Source organism: Arctopsyche grandis, chromosome 11, assembly GCF_051622035.1.
Source record: "Arctopsyche grandis isolate Sample6627 chromosome 11, ASM5162203v2, whole genome shotgun sequence".
In the NCBI taxonomy this organism is placed as follows: Eukaryota; Metazoa; Arthropoda; class Insecta; order Trichoptera; family Hydropsychidae; genus Arctopsyche; species Arctopsyche grandis.
Genome location: NC_135365.1, coordinates 29,352,262 through 29,374,804, shown reverse-complemented (window position 1 = coordinate 29,374,804; position 22,543 = coordinate 29,352,262). Strand labels below are relative to the sequence as shown.

The 22,543-nt window shown below is 33.8% G+C and overlaps 1 protein-coding gene across 6 annotated transcripts in view; it reads right to left on the bottom strand.

The window, feature by feature from the left end:
• LOC143918672 (uncharacterized) overlaps positions 1-21,527 on the bottom strand; it is a 41,686-nt gene extending 20,159 nt beyond the window's left edge. For 2 of the 6 annotated variants that reach the window (XM_077440628.1, XM_077440625.1), the window contains exons 1-3: positions 17,769-17,838; positions 572-749; positions 322-482 (exon numbers count right to left, since the gene is read on the bottom strand). In XM_077440628.1, the coding sequence (XP_077296754.1) occupies positions 322-482; positions 572-749; positions 17,769-17,804 (375 nt within the window). In that variant the 5' untranslated portion in view covers positions 17,805-17,838. Of the gene's footprint in view, positions 1-321; positions 483-571; positions 750-13,262; positions 13,380-15,132; positions 15,358-17,768; positions 17,852-21,470 lie in introns of those variants that run through there. The other 4 variants (XM_077440626.1, XM_077440629.1, XM_077440627.1 and 1 more) reach the window with 4 other exon arrangements.
• Positions 21,528-22,543: the final 1,016 nt, after the last annotated feature.

Genomic DNA, 22,543 nt, shown 5'->3' with positions numbered 1-22,543 from the left:
CTATTCGATATTCGAATATTTGATGAAGTCGAATATTTGGAAACTCTACTTGTGACCGAATCTTCTCGCGTTCGCAGACCCTTGTTTTATGGTCCGTACACATTAAGCAAAATTTTGAATGTCTGAATGTCTGAAATAAAAAAATGTTCTTAATCCAAAAACAATTGATTTAGCAAATTCTGAAATGCTGATCGGAAATTGTCTAACTTTCCAAATCCCAATAGATTTTTTTTTTAAATAAAAATAATGGATTCGTGCGGTCAGTGTCGCTAGCCTCGGTCGCAGAATCGGCATAAGAGAAGAAGTTTAGAAGAGAGTTACCCGAGCTCTGTCTAAAGTGTGTGCTCCTCCGAAGGCAGATACACCAGTGTTGGTCATGGCTGAGGGCAAACCAGCAGCGGCAGCTTCGAATATTTCGTTGGTCTTGTAGGCGAGTCCGGGATACTTCTTGCGACGAGGCATTGCCGGCTCGATACTGGGCGCTGAAATCATCAACCATCATCGTTCACAAATTGCGTCCACGAATTGACCATCGAGAAGCATTTGAGGCTGTAGCCTATCTAGATATTACCTCTGGGTGGGTTGGCCTGGGAGGGCAGGGGCGCACGCCGGACCACGGCCGGAGGGGCAGCTGGAGGGGGCGCAGGGGCGCAGTCCCCAGCTGGGGGTCCCCCTTGCGTCGCTGCCTGCGCTCCGCTGCCCCCGCGGTACTCGTGCCATCTGTACGTGCTGCGGTACTCCGAATGCAGCTGTGAACAAACATTTACCACATTAAGGTTAGGTTAGGAGTTACATACGATATATGGTCACGGCAAATTACGACACATATTATCACCAAAAGGAAACACTATAAATACAACGGTTCGGTGATTACTAAAGCCCGGACCCTGAGGGGGCTGTATATTGTTCAAATGTTGTAAATGCATTGTTAAAGGTTTGCCGAACCTTTTTTACAAAGGATTTACAACAATTGAACAATAAACAGCACGCTTCCGGTCCTACCTCTAGTGATTACTAGTTAAATGTGAACCGGTAATAGGATAACCGGTCGCTCTACATAGAACGGTCTCACGTCGTCACCCATCACACTAAAACTGGTCGCAAGAAAACTGGTCACACCCAAAAATTGGTCACGAGAAAACTGGTCACACTCAAAAATTGGTCACATCCAAAAATGCGACCAATTTTTAATTTCACATCTGACTAGTAGTCCGTTTACCATATATTATACAACAGGCACAAGAGCTCCTCTTTTCTGATATACATGACCAACGATGAAATTAAATATTATATCCTGCAAAATTGTATGTACGAATGTAACCCATTTATTTATATGACAAATAAAAAAAAATGTACGTAGACTCTAAAAAACGATTGTAATACGAGTATATCAACGCCGATTAATTAATACTAGTGTTGCACCCGATGAAATATCATCTCATGGGTTATTTATACAAGTTAAATTAAAAGAAATGTGTCGGTTCTGTGTTCGATCCGCACGCGGTCGAATTTTTTCAAATACCTTTTAAATATATTTAATTAAAAAAAAAATGGTAAAAACTACCCACCTACCTACCTACATACATGTAAACAATATAAAACACCAATAGAAAAGTGTATTTATTTATTTATTTATTAAATAAATTTTCAATAGATGGCGGTAAACGCTCAGAAACTTAGCGCCGTCTATAGAGGGAACATTGGTAACAAACAGTAGGTGCCACTTTAGTATGCGGTCTACCTTCACATATCTACTTTGGTTTGCGATCCACCTTCACGTTTTTACTTTAATATGCGGTCTCACTGTCTCGGTTCTCGCGTGTGACAGTGAGACTGAATAATACCGACCGTAACAACCTAATCTTAAATTTTTATTTTATTTTATTTTTATTACAATCAATGTGCACTCGTCATTACAGATCGCTCCAATGCGACGAGTGTACGAGAACGGTCAGACAACGTATACATTACGTTCAATAAACATTGAATACATCTATGGATTATTTTTAGATTTTGTGCACAATTATTATTACAATTTTTATACACATAATAAACACGAAATTATAAAGACATCTATGGATTTCAGATTTCTGTGCATAATTTTTACAAATTATACACACAGATTTTTGTGACAACAGGAAATGATCTATTACCAATTTTCAGGAACCGTTTCAACAATGATCAGATAAAATTGGCAAACTCTGATAGAGAAACGATCGATTTGGAGTCACAAAATCCCCAAATCTAACCAGCAGTTTGACGAGTCGAACCATCGATCTCAGTGGTGCTAAATATATATACGCTACCATTAAGCCAAACTGCTGGTTAAATGAATAGGGCCAACCCTAACTTAACCTAACCTAACCTGACCCTTAAATAAATAGGTGTTGGCTGCTAAGATAAGTTTTTTTTGTGAAAATATTGATGAAATAAAACATATCTTAGCAGCCAACACCTACATACATATTTATTTAAGGTCAGGTTAGGTCAGGTTAGGTTAGGTTAGGGTAGGCCCTTTGGTATATCGTGGAAAGAGACTCGGCATATCACTACGTTCACACGATCGGCCGACAAAAATTTATTAAATTTAAAATTATTAATTTCGAGTGCACAATCATTTGCACACAGGCCACTATTCGTGTTATAAGAGGATAGTTAAATTAGCCCGTTGAATGCGTGTGTAATATACGTACACAAAAATTTACGAAAGAAAAGCCCTATATAGAGAAAGTTTCTAAAAAATGGTACGCAGCGTACATATAATATGTATGTACATATGTAAATGTATTGACATGTCTGTATGAATTGTATGTACGTAAATATGTACTTAATGCGTTTGTACACGCATACATATGTATATTGTAAGATTGAATGTGAAGGAGAAGTGCATTGAATGTGATGCAGTAATGCAATAATGCGGTGCATGGTATGGCAGTTTTCAAGGTCACAATGACTGCAAAGGCAATGCCCTCAGTTGTTACGGTGACCCTTAAAGTTGGGATGTACATACATACAATTGATACAGAGAGATGTTCGTGTGATAGTTTTCCGCATAACGGCAAACTTATCACGTCACCACTCCGTGTAGTGGTCAAATTCAAATCATCTGATCAACTTCACCGTGAAATACTCTTTCCGAATGATCGCACCCACCCGGCCATATTTTCCGTGTGATTGAACTTGGGAAAGTGGAAACGATCTCGACGATAAATTCAAATCTCACACTCGCTTACTTTGCAAATATGTATCAATAACCACGAGCATAACTGACAACTTACATATGATACATACATACAAGATCAAAAAACCTTATAGGACAAATTACTTAAAATTCAATTTAAGTTTTATATCAGCAAGATAAAATTTTATTCTGAACATACAGGTAGAATATGTACCTACATTTCGAAAAGTAAATGTTCATTTTTCAATAAGTAAGAGTACGACTTATTGAAAAATGGATTAGTTACTTAGATTAGTCATTTTTTTAAATCTAATATATAATTTTGAAAGAGACTTTGTATGTAAGTAAATATTGTTGGTTGGAAAATGGTTGGGAACTTCGAAAAAAGTCAAAATTTCCATGACGACATGAGAACGGGGGACGGGGTCGGGGGCGAAGGTCTTGAGGACGGCGGGGGGGGGGGTAACATAAGTAACATAAGGGAAATAAAGAACGGTGAACTAATTTAACTCGGTTGAGTTAATTTAATTTAATTTAATTAGCCAGCAGCATAGCTCGGTCGTTAAGCTTCTGCTTAGCGTCGAGAATTTTTCTGAGTATATCTGTAGTGCTGCTGGTCAGACCTAGATATTTGTGACTCCTGGTCGATCGTTTCCTATCAGAGTTTGCCAATTTTCTCTGATTTCATTGTTGAAACGGCTCCCGTTAAAATCGGCTAAATATCCTTCCTGCCTACTATGTCACCACTATTTGAGATTGATTAATGTACAATAAAAGTTATGTGCAACTCATAGATGTCTCGTTAATTTGCGAGTTTTTCAGTGTCTCGTAATTCAGCGACTTATATAATAATAAAAAATGCTGCAATGTTAGTAAGTGGCCAGGAAGGCGCATTAGGGTTACCTGTAAGGCCTTCCTGGTATATATGTAAAAAATAAATAAATTTGTTTTAATTAGAATAATTTTCCTACGTTCCTTTTGTAGTCAGAAAAACAAACATATTTTCGGTAAGTACATATTATGCATACATATCACATATGTATGTACATATGTATTAAATATATACTTATCTTCTAAATAGTTTCATATATTTCGAATTGGAGTAATTTGAAATGGATGATTGATTTTAGAAAGAAACGAAGAGTTTTTTTTGAGTAGAAAAGGGTGAAATATCATTCTTTAGGATATCATATTATATACATATACATATGTAGTAGTAAACCAATTTAACATATGTATATGTTACAGTGAAAGCATATTTCAAGTGAAAATATTATATATTTTCACCAATTCAAGCAGTGAAAATGTATCAAACAATGAATTCACAACGTTTAACTCTATAAATTTAACCCTAACAATCCAATCTTAAATGATTACGGCCAACCCTTACTTAACTTAACCTATCCTAACCCTTAAATAATACCAACAATGTATATGTTACAGTTGAAGTGTATATTCAAGTTTTAATATATTTTGACTAGTTGGAGAGGTTAGGTTTTCGTGAAAGCGTCATTCGACCAATAAATTGAATTGTAAAGTTCAATTTTTATTTTGAACACCCAGAGTTCAAAACAGAAAAAAACATTCATAGAGCTATCGTAATACGGTACTCATTACCTTTATTCGTAATACTGCAAATATTAACGCATTATTGAATTCTAAAGCAATCGTAAAAACATCAGATCTGTCAAAATGCAACTGTTATATTACAACATTGTTGAAAGTGTATTTGCGCTTGTATAGATATACATACATCTGTAATTTACTGGTTGAGTTGTATTTTAATTCAAATGACCTAAAATGTCTGTTGGATCCAATATATTTCAACTGAAAACACACTTCAACTGTAACATACATAAACAACATTTAGGGGGGGGGGGGGGAAGCTGAAACAGGCGCAACCCCCTCAAGCGCTTTACAAGCTTTTTTACGTTCCCAGAATTTGCAGAAAATTAGAGTTACTGTATGTATGTATATATAAATATTAGGTGTATATTCTTCGGCATAGTGTATTCATACGACTAGAATATCGTTAGTGACTTTTCGTTATTTATATGACTTTTTTGGAACAAATTATAAAAATAAATAATCATGCTATTTTTTCAAAAGAAAATACCTCTGCGACGCTTTAACACGGTTTTATACAAAAAGTTTATAATTGTGAATTATCAAAAACAAATTCACGTTTTTAAGTGAATTGAAAAAATCTTATCGCTAGGCGTTGAATTTTAGATAAAAGTTTGTAAATTTGATTATATGTGTAATTTTTTTTAATTTGGGGAGGGGGGGGGGGAGGCGCCTCCATAGCCTTCCCCCCCATGGATACCACAGTGGTATACAATGACAATTTTAAAGACTAGCGTGTTTGACAACTAAATTAATCACGATATTTTTATTTAATTTCAAAGATAAGATTTTTAAAATACGGCAACTCTTTCATGTATGTATACGATAACTGACCAGTTTTGACAGTGAAATACACATATGTATGTACATACATATACATATGTTACAGTCCAATTATACATTGTTCATGAACATACTAGTTTGTTTACACACGAACCAATTTGGACAGCTATACCTATCCATTGCGAACACAAAAAACAAATTGACAAACTAGTGTGTTCATACACAAACTATTAGGTATTTTCAATCGAATGTCCCGTCCTCTATGCATGCTTACCCTGTGTTACAATTTTTTTTTTAATTAGTGGAAATGGGAATTATGGCATCGTTTTAATGTGGTTTCCACAGGATTCTCCTTTGAAATACTTGGTGTTTTGATATCTCAAAGGTTTTAATAGCTCAAAAGTTTCATGTGACACCTGGTAAGTCTATCCGAAGACAGTTTATGAGCAGGAGTGAGCATTTGGGCTGTAATATATTCACACATTGACTAGTTAGTTTATGCACTATTTCACACTGAGTTTTTAATATACAGATATATTTAGGTTACTTTCGTGTACAAGAAAGTTTCTACGATACCCAATATTATTATCTGAAGGAATGGTGTTTGCTCGGAGGACAGTTAAACTAATGACAGCTTTCAGAGGAGGGGTGGAGGGAGGGTTAGGGGGGGGGGGCGAATGTCTCAAGAAGGCCGGGACTCTGCCTCCTTGTCGCACTGCGGCCTCAGGGCTGCCAAAATACTTGGCCACTTTTCACTCCAGGAAAATTGCCATCACCTATTTGTATGTATATGAATATTTATGTATTTATATGAATATACCTACATATATGTACAGAGGTTTCATAAAGTTTCATTTAAATTGTACTTAATAGATATACATATGTACATATATGTATACTATAGTTATTATCAAGTATGTACCTACATCCATATATAGTGGTGGTTTTTTATGTGGTGAAGACACGCAAAAGATAAATAACGAATTTCTTTTTAAGTGTAAGTATGACGTGACAGGAGTATCGTCAAAATAGTTCATATTTCTTGCGGATTTGATAACATAAAATGGTTAACTAAAATTTAGAGGGATGAGGTTATTTACAAAAGGGGCATGTGCACAGCAGGTTTTTAATCCTCGTGCACTATCGGCTTGCATCTGCCGTCATATTGGTAATTTTTATTTTAAGATTTTTTAAGATTGTGAATCTACATATGTATATATGTATCAAAATGGCTTATTTAAAATTTTCAGGGTATTTTACAATTAGATGTTGCATAAATATAATATTATTTTATCGATATTTTTAAAATGTATTTTTTTATTTTGAAGTTAAATATTTAAGAAAAAGTGTGATAAAAAAATTTTAAAACTTTACGAATCCATCACTGTACGACAATTTTTTTATATTTTTGATGCCAATGTTCATGGTTTTTTTATATTCTATATATAAATTTGCGGTCACCGTGACGGACCGGAATGTGAAATTACCGAAAACGCAAATATCGGAAGACAAAGATCGAAAATCGAAAGATCTTAAGTCGAAAGATCAAAAAAAAGGGTGCATGGTAAACGGTACATACTCACGTATATACTCGCTTAATTTGCGCGAGCAGGATACAACAGGAACAAGAGGAACAGGCTTTTCCTCCCGTATTAATGTGCGCGCGCAGAGTACGGGAGGAAAAGCCTGTTCCTCTTGTTCCTGTTGTATCCTGTTCGCGCAAATTAAGTGAGTATGTACCGTTTACCATGCACCAATTTTTTTGATCTTTCGATTTTCGATCTTTGCCTTCCGATATTTGCGTTTTCGGTAATTTCACATTCCGGCCCGAGAGGTAGACCCGTAAAAAAAAAAAAAAAAAAATATATATATATATATATATATATATATATATATATATATATATATATATATATATATATGTAAAATATGTAAACTTATATAAATAATAAAATATATATTTACATATAGATATATAATATCGTATATAAAAAGTGAATGGTTATTAAAGTCAAGAAATCAGTGATAATGATTATGACGAGATTTCGTACAAAAGGAATTATGTAATAAGAGATCAGCTGACACCAGAATGCGAGTTAGGAGAGCCATCGGCATTTAAGAAATGAAAAATGGATTTTCATTAAGAATTTTTTACTTTATCTATGTACGTAGTAACAATAGATGAAGTTTTGTGATCATGCGAAAATTCGAACTCGAGATTTTGACTGATTCGAACTCAGAATCGATTACTGATCACGTTTTCATGATCTAGAAAAAATGTGTGTGTGTGTGTGTCTGTGGGTCCGTGTATTTTGGGGATTTTTTGAACACCGTTAGTCCCATAGAACCGAAACTTAGTATCGGTTACTGAAATTCTTATCGACACGACGTAAATTTTTTTTCAAATTTTTAAGTTGACCGGAAATGGTACCTCTCCTTATAGGTGTCCTCTTTTTTTTAAGCTTTTGAATACGATTATCTCCCAAACCGCTAACTTATTTTATTATGCGATTCAGTTGTTTTGTCATATATTTACTTAAAAAATGCTGAACATATTCGATTTGAGTTTGACCCACATACACATATAATATAATACAATAGAGTCAATTGAAACTGCGCAATACAAATGAAAATAATGTACGAATATATGAGTCGTTGATGTAAATTTAATATGATTCTGAAGAAAGCATCGATTTTCACTTCTTTCCATTGAAAGAGGGAGAATGAAATTGTACATTTTTCACGTGGTCAAAAGTCAAACGCCAATAATTTACAGTAAATGGTAAACGTACGAATAATGACCAATTAGGTCAAACGTATGCGGGAGTGACGTAGATGAATTAAGCCATTCCGTGGGAAGTTTCTATCTATTATTGAAGCTTATGGACATTGGCCAACTGTTTGTGATAATCCTTTTGGTATTAACCTGCTATCTACATACGTACTATGCATGTATGTATGTACATATTCGATGGCTTGGTGCACAGATATTGTATGTCCATTTTTGAATTTGTATCGAATTTTAAGTGTAGATGCTGGAATATGTATACCACATAAATTACCTTCAAAGGAAAAACCTGATTTATTCCAGTATCTACAAACTTCGATACAAATTCAAAAATGGACATACAATATCTGTGCACCAAGCCATCAATATGAATGTATATGAATATTAATTCATATCTATAAGACTAAGCTCCACGCGTCAAAGAAAACAGAAGGCATACAAATAATATTTAAAAAAATATGTAGATCAAACGAAAAATTATTCTCTTGTTTTTTTTTCGTTCGATAAGCTGTTAATTTTTACTTTTGAAATAAACTCACGAGTTCGTAAAAATCATCACCCTTCCATTTTACCAGCTCCGCAAATTAATTCATTCAAATTCATATTTTTAAATTACACTGTTCGACAAATGACGACTTTTTTTTGGTTCAGAGACGAGATATAACTTATAGATCTATGCCCAGTGAACACGATTCTGGTAATAAAAAATGTTGATTGGCTCGAGATTCGGAGATATATGTATGTGTTTTTTAAATCGCGCGATTTTTCTATATCTTGGTGTTGTTCGGTCGATGTCTCAAAATCTGTCAATTTCCTGTTCAAAATGAATATTGAAATCTATAGTCGGGCATTTTATCTTTCATTTGTAGTACTTTTGAGCTTTCAAATCTCACTAAATAGTCGTCCAGTTCAAATCAAAAGTCAAAAGTACGTATTTTCACTTGGGATTTTTTCCCACTGTTAATACTATTTTATATTCAGTTTTTTTATTGAAACATGTTTATTGGGATAGTGTTCTGGCCACACTAATTTGTTTTCGTTTAAAAGGGTTAATTGGAAGTGTTCTGAATTTTAAATCGGTAAAATTGCGAGCTAAAAGCTCGTAGTAGTATTTACTCTTATTTACATGAATCTGAATTGAATTAATAAGGATAATATATTAAATTGTCTTTATATGAGAATTAAATAAAATCATATTTCGACTATTCTTGTGTATTAATAACAAAAATTCTATTGATAATTGGCTTACCTCGATTAAATAAATGAACTAATGTATGCTTCGTAAATTGAATTGTAAGGTATGTTTCATTAATATTAGGTTGAAATCCATTTGTGAATTTTATTTTATTAGTATTTTTTGGTTACCTATGAAATGAGCAAGTTTTTTATGTGGGTTGCAAAGTGGTTGGTAATTTCTCACCTAAGTTCCAAAACACATACAGATGAACGGAACGGCACACGTTCTTGGATGCGGTCAAGAAAGGGTGATCCCAGTTCATTGATCTTATTATTTCGAAGTTTCTCCTACATTTCTTCAAATATGGGATACACCTTTATCGGTCACTGTCAAGCAAGGATAAATTTTTATTGAAAACACTCCAGGGGGTAATTTTGGGACGGTGTGTCCTTCGAGTACCATGAATACGTCCAAGGCACGCCACATTTTTTTGCATGTTTAAAAGTATCTAAAAACACCACGTGCCAAGTACTTCCTGTGATTTTGCCCTAAATGAGTTCCCAAAAGGCGAGACCCATTCCATTGGAATTTCTAGGCCAGAATTAGATGGGATAAAGTTTTCGTCAAAATCGGCAGTTAGTTTTTTTTATTTAAAAAGTTATTCACCTCTCCCTCCTCCCCTCAATAAAAGATTCTCCTTCCCTAAGAAAATAAAAATCTTGGCTGTGCACTTGATTACAATCCCTTCGTGATTAAAATTTGCGGATATTCATAAAGCGGACTTTGCGGCTGTTAAAACAATTACTAAGCTTTGATTAGCGTATTGACTATTGATATTCAACGGTTATTTTTGGAATAATAATTTAAAGCTGTGAAAATAAAATTAGATTTTTCTTAAAAATAAAACTGTCATCCATGTAGTTTATTAACTGGTTATTAGCAAACGATAATTTCCAAGTTTCTGTCAATTCGCATCACACTTGTGGAGTCACTCGATTAAAATTGGCCACGTCACGTCGCATCTAGGGGTTCCAAAAAACCGCCCGAAAGAAAAAGCCGGTTTTCGGTTTTTTTAAAAATAAGAAGCGATTGACCAGCTTTCACCGATTTCAGAAATTTAAGGTTTTTTTGAAGTTTTAAATTTTTATATCGAAAAAAAAAATTGTAAATATATATTTTATTTTGCAAAAAAATTATTGCTTATAAATTAAATTGAGTTATAAACATTATGAACTTTCATAAGATCATTATTACATATATAGTATTATTACAAATATGACAAATAATTAAATTATTTATATCAGCTACTATCAAGAAGAAGAACGCGAAAAACTACAAATTATGGAAAACCGAAATTCTGAAAAGCCTTGTGTAGGTTATTGAACCTATTTTCAATAATATTTTATTGGTTTATGACTTCGTCCATTACTATATCTCAAAGCCACCGCTAAGTGCCATACCTTTTTTTTGTTGAGAATTTAGATCCAATACTCATTTTTTTTTTATATTTCATATAAATTTGAAATTCATAATTGTTAGTGTGGACAATATTTAAAGTAAACCTTAAAAAGCCGGTTGATCGAACAAAAAAAGCCGGTTGATCGAACCAAAAAAGCCGGTTTTCAGTTTTTTGAAAGATGGTCAAAAATCCGGTTTTTCGGTTTCAGTTTAATCCGGCTCGGAAACCCCACATCACATCACAACACGTCGCGCTAGTATGCACGAAGTCTAATTAACCTTTCTACTATTATCTAATTGTCAATAATTTGGGTGTCGTGAACCACTTGGCATGGAATAGTACGTGAGGGGAATTGTGCTAGTTATCCTATTCATTTCAAGTTTATATTTTTTAAATTCATTAATAAAAAAGCTATTTAAATAAATAAATTCATGCAACATTAAATGAATCTTCTTTTATTTTTTACAAACCTCTTCTTACTTTCACTTACGATCACTAGTCAAAAAAAATTTGGGCTCTTATCCAATCGCTTTCATACTTTGTCATTTTGCTTGTTTTGGTCATCAATATAAGTGGAAATGACGTCCGCCATTACGATGGTGAAAAAAAATCGTAATAGAGACACGTTTGAAAATACTCCCTCGTATTTCTTCCTGACGTCTATCTATTGTTCCACACGATCGTTTTAGCCTCTTCTTACTTTTCGCCACCATCTCGCTATGTCAGATTTAAATTGTTTAAACGCTTATTACTTTTTCTTTTTTCACTCTATATTTTTACACTTCGTATCTGTTAATACACCTGTTGCGATTGCATACATATGTACATATGTATTGAAATATATGCATTTTAGGGCTGCCTACAGTAGGGAGAAAAATATGCGATTCCTTTATAGCGTATTTTGTATCGTTTGTCATCATTTTATATGAATACTAGCTAAACCTGGCATGCGTTGCAATGCCACAATAACGCATGCAATTCCCGCTCCCGAGCTAAAGTCGTGGTAATCTGACTTATCTTAACTTATAAAATGCAAGCAGCAAACACATTTGAAATTATTCAATTGTTTGTTTATTTTACTCCAACAACCAAGGTGGCGACGCGAACACATTTGAAATTATTGCGTTGCAATGCCACTCATTCCCGTTTTTCCCGTTTCCGTTACCGTTTTTGGGCGATTTTTTTTACAGAAACCATCACGGGCATACACACAATAACTCTTGTAAGTAATCGGTTGAATGGTATAGGAACGCATACGTGACAGACAAACATTGATTTTTATATATATGTACATATGTATGTAGTACTGAAAAATGTACCAAATAATATATTTTATCACATTTTAAATGTACATATATACGTATGTACGTAATTTTAAAAAAAATCAGCACTTTTTAGCAAATATTTTCTTATTTAAATTAAAATTGAAAATTTAAATGTTTAAAATGTTACTAAACATTGTATTGAACGATATGTATCGGAAAATAGTAAAAATTAAAACAATTTTAAAGACGTGTGGCGTGATAAAATAAAGAGAGATTGAAAACAATTTATAAAATAATAACTCGCTCAATATATGTATGTATGTACGTATCGATCGTTTTCGTAGGTTTTAATCATGGATATATTGTTTTCGACAAATAACATGTACAAATTAAAAAAAATCGATACGATCGGTATTTTTTGCTAATACCGTTATTACCAAAGACTACAAATTATTTTGTAGGTTTCGGTACTTTCGGTATTGCAATCCCTACCCATAATACGTATTATACCAAACAAGCTGTTTTCAAAAATACATACATATATACGTTGATTTTTGAACTACATATGACGGGCTGAAAACCAGACTGGTACAAGCGACATTTAAAAAAAAATTAAGTGCTAAAATAATAGCATATATGAAATGCTATTATTTTAGCACTTAAACCAGCTTTTATTTTTTAAAATGTCACTTGTACCAGTCTGGTTTTCAGGCCGTCATATTGTGGAAAATTGTTTCGATCTATTATGGGGACAAATTTTTGCAGGGTGGATCAATTCGTATGCAAGTAATATATTGATGTGCTAAAAATAATATATTAATATTGGAAATATAATACCTATTAATAAAATTATCAAATATTAAATATGATCTTTGCGCCTTAAAATCATGAATTGGGTAAAAGAAAAGTTCATCGAGTCATAAATAAATTAATAGTAAAAAGTCGTTTAAATTATAATTATAGTATTATATAATAGTACATACCCTTCTTTCGAAAGAAGACATCATTTTGAATCGGATATTTTAAATACACTATATTAATTATTTAACCACTAAAGCATTATAAAAAGTACGTAGAAAAATATAGACCGGGCCACTCGACTGTGATGTAAAACACGTAATGAATATTATGCGATATGCAAAATTAAGTTTATTTTATAATATTATATATGTATGTATGTATATGTCGGTATGTATAATATGTGCATATTTCAAAGTAAAGTTCGACGAACTATGCAGACTTTTTCGAGGTCTTCACGCACCGTTGATCTCGAAACGTCTGCATCTACGCTTTCCTTATTTTACTATCTATGTATGTATGTATAATACATACATATTATCTGTAACTACTTGAATTTAATTTAAACGGCATTCATTTCTGACGCAAAAATTTCGAAAATCTTCTTCAGACCAAATGGAAAATTCTAATAACGAAAGAAAGTCGAGTCTTATAAATATTTTACGGAGAAATTGGTCTTTCTTTAGTTCTCTATTTTAATTAAGATGTGTAGGCAGCACATAATATGTATGTATGTACTAGTGTTTCATCGGCACGCGATATTTCTAATGAATAAAAAATGGGCAATTGCCGTGCACTCAATATATAATTCGGATATCTTACTATTTATTTATAAATATTGTAGTATCAGGAACTCTTTTCTAAAACATTTTTTTAATTAAAAATAAGCACGAAAATCGCGTGAACGAATGAAAATTTATGTTCATACACTACGTGGGATTTAATCATTGTATAATAATTACTTTTTTTCATATACGCATACTGTAAATCATCAATAAAAAAATAAACAAAAAAGTGCAACATTCGTGTTAAACTACATACACGTTTCTTAAAAAAATCAATACAATCGTAATTGTATATTAGAGGTATTTGTTTTATTAATTTAAGCAATAACCAATGGTTGAATTTAAATTAAAATGAATATTTGAGTCAAGTATTAATGATTTTTAAAATGTTCTCGCTATTTTTAGCTCTTCGGGTAATTACGCCGCACCCTGAATATTTACACACGTACAAACTTCGAAGGCTTTTCTTTCTCAATTGAAAACATATTTTTTATTATTTATAGCCACCGAACTGAAGTTTTTCTTTTCGACGAAAATAAATCGCAAAAGCGTCGAATCATATCGTATCAATTCGATTCAAACGTGACGTTTTATTGAGTCTGATCAGATTTCTTTCCATCCCCATTTTGATTCGACTTATCGGACGCATTCATATATCACAAAAGTAATTTTTCCAAGTGCCGAAAATAATTTAGTATTATCTCGACGTTTCTATTAGTTCTCATGGCTACACTAGATAGAAAAAGTGGGTATTTCAAGCCACAAAATTCAATTAATTTAGCCTAGATTCGCGCGAGATCGATACGACGCATTTCTTCACGTATTTCACATCACAGTCGAATCGTTTAATCACGCATCACTGTAAAAGAATTACACTGGCACAGAATCATTACAAAGGGGTGGTTTTGTAACGATTGTTTCATTAAAAATTGAGTGACTGACGTCACCGATTCGACACACCCTTTTCGCCCTCGTGTCACGTCCCATTCACAACACACAATTTTTATCGTTATACATTTTTTTATTATTATTTTTATACACCGTTTTTTTAAATGAAAACTGGAACAGAATAATCAAAAGGAAGGTTCACTTTGTTATTATACGTACACACAAACACACACACACATATTATTAAATAGTTTTTAATTTCAATCGGAGTTTTTGCGGGTGCTAAATAATGCGAGCGTGAGTAAAAATAGCGTTTAAAAAAGAATGTTTGATAAAGAATAGCGATAGTGTGGTGTGGTCGTTTTGAGTAGGTATAGTTAACCTAGAAGTAAAGCGAAGAGCGAGAGTGGTGTATGCAGACTGTGAACTAAAAGGGGGACTGGCTGGAAAGGCAACGAGTGTCGCCGTCTCGCTCGATCGCGTGCGAAAGAGCGAGACGCCAACATTCGCTCATTCCGCTTGCGCCGTTGCGCGTCGTCTAGGCGCGGTCGCGAGTCGATGGTCTCGGAAGTGCCACTACCACTACCACTACCACTACCACACTACTGCCATTGCCTACCTACACTTTATATTTTGTCGCCCAAAATGGAAAAAAGCTACTATATTTATAACGCGAGGCGGCTTCCGGTATATGCTAAATATGGCCGTTTCATTTTGTGCCGCTCACGTACGGCACGTCTCGAAAGGGCCTTTACTTTACTTTACTTTACTTCGAAGGTCGATTATATTATTAAGTTGTCACATCTGCTGATCTCCAAAAAAGAGCATATTCGGGAAAAATCATCTATACTAGGGGTTTTTAGACTATAATCTATGGATCTGTTGTGAGTCTGCGAACTTGGACGAATAAAAATTTTTTAGTCTAATTATTCTGAGCGTTTGAAGCGCTGAGAAATAATACGTTTTTGAACATTTGAAATTTTTTCACTAATGCATTTATTTTTCGCTTTCCATTTTTCTGTTTTTCGGTCTATGTACATATGTACATATATTAACTTTGTTTTTTTAACCTTAAAAATTAACAGTTTTGATTGTAACAGAAAATATTGTCTAATGATACCTAATTGAGACATTTAAAGTTTCCAAATGATCTACCGACATTTTCGTAATTAATTTTACGTTTCAATTTTTCTACAAATGTGTGTGCGTACAAATTTTCTACAGTCGCGCTCACATAAAATGGAGCCCTGAAGTGAATTTGATTGAAATTTGGGTGATCTTACACAACAACAATACCGAAAGTTGTTAAAATGGTAGATTATACGTAAGCACATCTGCTACACACAAATATAATAATAAAATGAGAATAAATCATTGCAAAACCGCCGCAAAATTTTCGACTTTCTTCTGACTTGGATTCTCAGAATCACCAAACAAATCAATATTACCCCTATCAATTGGTTAAAAGACAACAGCTGAATTTGCACTCTTCCTTAAACACTTCATATGCTTCCTACAATAAAGAAGAAAAATACTATTTATATATGTAATAAGTAGTCACTGGAGCCTGAGGGGGCCGTGTATTGTTCAAAGGTTGTAAATGCATTGTTAAAGGTTTGCCGAACAATGGATAGCACTGTGACTATACTACCTCTAGTAATAAGTTCTAAAAAATATAATTCGAAACAGCCCTATTTTGGTCCCTAAAAGACATACATTATTCGACGAGCTCTTTCGCAGTCAGTTTGTGTCAAAACACATTCCAGTAAACAATTAAGTTTTATTATTATGCTGAAGTTATTTTTGTAAATTTATTGTTTCTGTTCAAAAAAAATTCTACCTAAGGAAGAATGTCGAGACCAATAATAAAGGAAGGGCACTTGCGTCATTTTATGCTGTTAAGTTTGACCGAAGCAGTAAAAAAGGGGATATTCTGAACATATCGGGACATGAAGGGGATCACACGAAAAGAAGAACTCAAAAATTAGATGATGATATCTTGACGTCAACGGTGAAATCAGATCCTCGTCAAACCATCGATAAATTATCGTTGAAATTTGGCTGTCCATGGTCTATAGCTTAGGATCATTTCCGTCGCATAGGAAAATGACAGGAAATTTGGGAATATTTTTTTGATTACTTTTCGGTCCCCCTAATATAATGAGCAGATATTGGATATCATACTCGTATTTGCGATGTATCTATGTATATACATACAATGTATGTATGTAGTATGTACATATTGAGGGAGAAGGAGAGGGAGAGGAAACATATTTAAATAGGTATGTTTGGTTTTGAACAGTTTCAATATTGAGTTAGAACCGATACTGTTACTTTTAATAGACGTCTATTATATGTATATGTATGTACATACATACTTTCAGGCTTCTAAAAAAAATTAAATATTTTTGCAGTATAAATGTTCAGTCATTACTATGTATGTACATGAATATTGCATACAATAAAAATGCATGTTTTTTGGCTATTCTCAATTTAAAATCACCATATTTGATATATGTACATGTATGTATGTAGTATATCACGGTACTTGGACACAGCATTGGTTTATTAATTTATTCTTCTCGGAAGGTTAAAATCAAAATTAATTTTTAAATTTTTATTGAAATCGTTTGAGAGAAATTACGCAATATTTCAGTTATAAGAAAATCGATAGGTTGAGTTTCGTCATAGAGCGTTTTGGTAACAGAATTTGTAATTTGAGCAAAAATGGCGTTGAAAACAATTGTATGTCAGTCAAAGTGATAGACCGTGACAGACGAACGTGGCAAAAAACACACAAAAAAACAATCAACTTATTTATGTAGTAATTACCGGATTTAATGACTATGTATGTGTGTACACAAATTGGTGTGCACGTGTTTGCCGGTCAGTTTTAAAACGGGTCGAGATAAATCGGCTAAATAATTGCAAGATTAGCCAGCCGGTAGATACTATGTAATTAATGATTTGAACAGTTCGGGAAGCACTGGCATGGAATGCGAACATAGGCAGGTGTACCTTGTTGGAGTAGAGGAAAATCCAATGGGAAAACATGCCGGCGCAGTCGCCAACATAGTCCAACTAATATAAAATTATTATGTACATAATGAACGACTAGCTCATCGCAGCCACGGCTTCCAAAACTATCGATAACAGAACTAGTTCTTTTTATTTTATTTTTACATAGATATATACCAGGAAGGCTTGACAGGAAGACCCCAATGCGCCTTCCTGGACAATTAATTACAAACAATGCAGCATTTTATTATTACATAAATCACTGTATTTACCATAAGCTGAAGAACACGAAATAACAATTAAGACATCTATAGATTTAGATTTTTGTAAATATTTTTTACAAATTGTACACACAATAAATACAGAAGATTTGTGACAACAGGAAAGATGATTTTTTGTCAATTTTGAGGAACCGTTTCAACAATGATCAGATAAAATTGGCAAACTCTGATAAGCAACGATCGATTTGTAGTCACAAATACCTCCACATCTAACCAGCAGTATGGCGGATTGAACTGTGCTAAACATACCACGCTACCATTAAGCCATACTGCTGGCTAACTTTTTAACTTTTTTACATTTGACCTCCTCCTTTGCTTAACCTTTACAACGCTGTAGGTCAGTATCGTTGGTCCGAACGATTTTGCTAGGCGGCTCCGAAGGCCAGAGGGTAGATATATCTAAGTTTACCCGCTAATTATCTACGATTTTTTTTCCAAATAATAAATTGTTCTACACTTACAGCAGTCATAGTTTTTCACACCGTAGAATTATAATTACATATATCTCTTTTTAAGTCCATTTTTAGATGTGAAAAAGGGCCGATGACAGGAACAAAGGCTATTTTGATTGGTAAAAATTACCACTAACACGAAAATCATGTGAACTGTATAAGAGGTATGTAAAAAAAATGGTTGTCAGTGCTAATTTTTGTATAAGTATTATCATTTGGAGCTGTTTACCAACTCTTGTTGTGCGAGAACTTCTAAAAAGATATTGCATTTTCCTTACTACATTCACTCATTTTAATTATGAAATTTCATGTACATGATATGTACACTCTCTTGAGTTCTATTCAAACACTTATTGTCAACCTTTCATTAATTATTCTAGCCACAGTTTTATTTTAATATATTTATTCGCTCCATTATACCAGCTATCCTGTTCATACATACCTCTTTCCCATATTTCATTTTCTGTCTTTCTTTATTATACCGCTAATACACACGTTCCACTATTAGGTACATACATAAATACATATGCATGTATACATTCTTTCAGTGCATTTATGTAACATTTTGTGTAAGACTTTATGTTACATGTAAAGGGTGATTGGGTTGAAACCGATTCCGATCTATTGAGCAATTAAAATCAATACAGACATATTGCAATACAAAAAGTCTTGGACAGTGGAATATTCAAGATTTGAAATGCTTGACAGTTGCTTATAGTCTGGAAAATCAAATATCGGATCGCAATAAAACACGTATGAACTCTGCGTTGATGAAGACTAGAAGTTGATGAACCCATATTTAACCAGTTGGTCTTATAAATACATGACTTACAGTTTAAAGTAAAAAAAAATAGATACATTTTCAACAAACGAAGAATGAAGGATATCAAGCAGGTCAATTGATTATATGCAAACGCCGTGCCAAGCAGCTAAAATCAATACTAAGTTAACTTTATTGGTGATCCGAAACTTGGCAAGGAAAATGTGTCTAACTTTAACTGAGATAGGCGATATATATGTATATATTTCTTTTTAGTATATTTTATTGACATAAAAAAGAAATGAAGCCAAACATGTTGACATTCACTGTAGTTGAACATTTACAAACGGTAATGATACGCTGCAAACTTCCGTAACAAACAATCGCAATAGTAGCAATGAGAAGTCTATTTTCAAGAGATTTGCCACTTTCACACCTTGAATGTCATAATATTTGACACAGAAGGTAATGGAAAATCATCGAAGAATATCTTTTACAAAACGATAAACGATATAAAATTTATTCAGAACTCAGCTCTTTTCAATTCTCTCAATACTACATATTGGTCTGCGACCTTTACAACCAAAAAGCTTTTCAGAAAAATTGAAGTTATTAATAAAAGAGTCGTAAAACTATTTTAAAAATTATTTTACCATCTTAAATCTCGAATGTAACGTATTTACCTACATATATATGTACATATACATACATATATGTATATGAATATGTGTGAATTTTATTTTGTTTGAAAGTATGTGACTGTTATAATGAAGATATGTAATTAACTAACTTCATCGCCATTAACGCACCGGTGCGCGCTTCATCGTATTTAAGGCTCGAAATAAATTTTGTTTTCTTCACAGCGACATCTAAAAATATCCTATGATACTAATGAAATTGAAAAAAGTCAATATTTTTCGTTAGTTTCTGATATATTCAAGAGGTAATGTAAGGATTCGCCCTAAACACATATAATAAAATATTCGAATCGGTTTCTACATACAAACGCATGGCGATTAAGAGGTTATAAATGGCGCATTAATTAAATGTACTATATTTTATTTATTTTACTAATATGGGCGTGGTTTTCATCTTGCATCTTGCCCACACACACGCAAATAGGTTGCATTTTGCTGAAACACATATATGCATGCGTGTGAGCAGGATGCAAGGCTCCGGTCATGCAATGCCAAAATATCACCAGTTACAAAGGTAATTTAACTTCCTAAATGAGCTTTATTGCAAAACACATTTGACCCATTTACAAAAATAGGGGAAATGAAAACATCTGCAAAATCGTTGACAAGTACCTATAAAAATGTAATATATGTACGTATGTACATGTACGTAGATATTAGGTACGTTTAGCTAGTTGAATAATATAAGATACATCATCTACGGACATAATTGAAACACGTGGAAAATTCCGGTTTCAGCCGGTCGCTTCCGCGTCCGGTATCACTAGTCCATTTTCCCAGATGGCGCACTACGTCATCCGAAAATTCGGTTAAATGGCGATGACATCTTCATGGAACGATAGACGGTCTGCAAATGTGATAGAATGGCGTCACACGTACGATTTTATGTACGTTTAATATACAGATAATTTATTTTCATCCGGTGGAAAGCGACAAGAGGCGCGAATGTTAATTGCATGGGTGATCGACTGCAGTATATGTACTATATCGTTTATGAATGGCACTGCGAATTTTGCGGTCAACGCCCATCATAAAATTAGATTCATGTACATATATGTATAAAGTTTTAATGTATGCACATTGTATATAACGTACTTTATAGTGTACTAGTGGTTTAACCCGGCTTCGCTCGGTATTTGTATTATAAACCGCTTAAACATGGCTAATCTGATTTTATTTTATTCAAATTTATTTGAATATTCATTTGTTCGATGACGTCACGCATCTACGAACCAACGATAGTTACATATAAAGTCTCTTTCGAAATTATATATTTAAAGAAGATGCAGATTAAAATAAAAATGGCCACTTTTTAAATTACTATTGGAGGGATATTTTTTCAATATACCAATTAATACATATTATTGATTGTGTCAGTATATAATACAGAGTTCGGATGTCTCATATTGACAAAAAAAAACTTAAAAATAATAATATAGTTGTTTTTTTAATGGATAAAAATATATAATACACACATATGATATATTTACTTAAATACAAATGTTTCTTACCTTATCCACTGGCATGGAGGGGCAAGCCCTGCACAGATTCCAAAATGACCCGATCATCTTGTTCGAAGTTATCACAAATGATTATATTAGAAACTAATCTTTATATATTTACGATTATTAACAATTTATATTATATATTTGTATTTTTATAAAAGAAAAAAAATCTTTTCATATCATTTTATGTTCAATGTCTTTTTTGTTATTTTTATATTTTGATGATTAACTTATTTTTTTTGTATTATAAATATATTATATATTATATGTATCTACAATAAAACAGGTTCAGCTTTGATGCAGATGACCGGATTCTGTGAGGAGAGTTAAGCCATAATACTGATTGAAGTTTGAGATTGATACACAATATGTACATATGTAGTATGTGAAAAGAATGGAGACCTTGACAGTTTTTTGAAATGGCGGATGCTATCGATTTAGCCCCAAAAGTTTAATAGGTAAATTGTTGGTCTAGAATAGAATTACGCGTGCATTTAAGATGATTTGGACGAACAAAGAGTGGAAAAGAGCGGCGGTTTTGAAATTTAACGGATTTGAATTTGAACTACATAGAGTAGGGTGCGCATGCGTTCGAAATAGCAGCTGACGTTTGATCGAATTGCGGCACTTTTGTATAATAATTATAATATTACAATGAGGAAAGGTGCGGATCACAGGTTTTCGGGTGTCGGAAAATGCGGAAATAGATTTCCCTTAGCGCGGTACGATCGGCGATCGGGTGGCAGGTGAGGAGATCGATCTGATTTCCGGAACCGGCATCTGCATCAGTGGGACGCGAAGGGAAGGCGAGCCGAGGGATGCAAAGAGGCGAAGGGGCGAAGGGGCGAAGGGGCGAATGGGGCGAATGGGGCACGGGGCTCGGGGGGCGCAGGGGGCGCAGGCGGGGCCCCACCGCTTCCTGGTTCCCACCGCTTGTCGCGCCGGTGCGCCTCTACATACTGCGTATGTCCGCCTCTGCCGCACTCCGGCCCACCCCTACTACATCCACCTCACCCTCCGACACTCCCCATCTCCACCTCACATCCACCTCACATCTCCCCAGCTCCCCATCGCCCCCA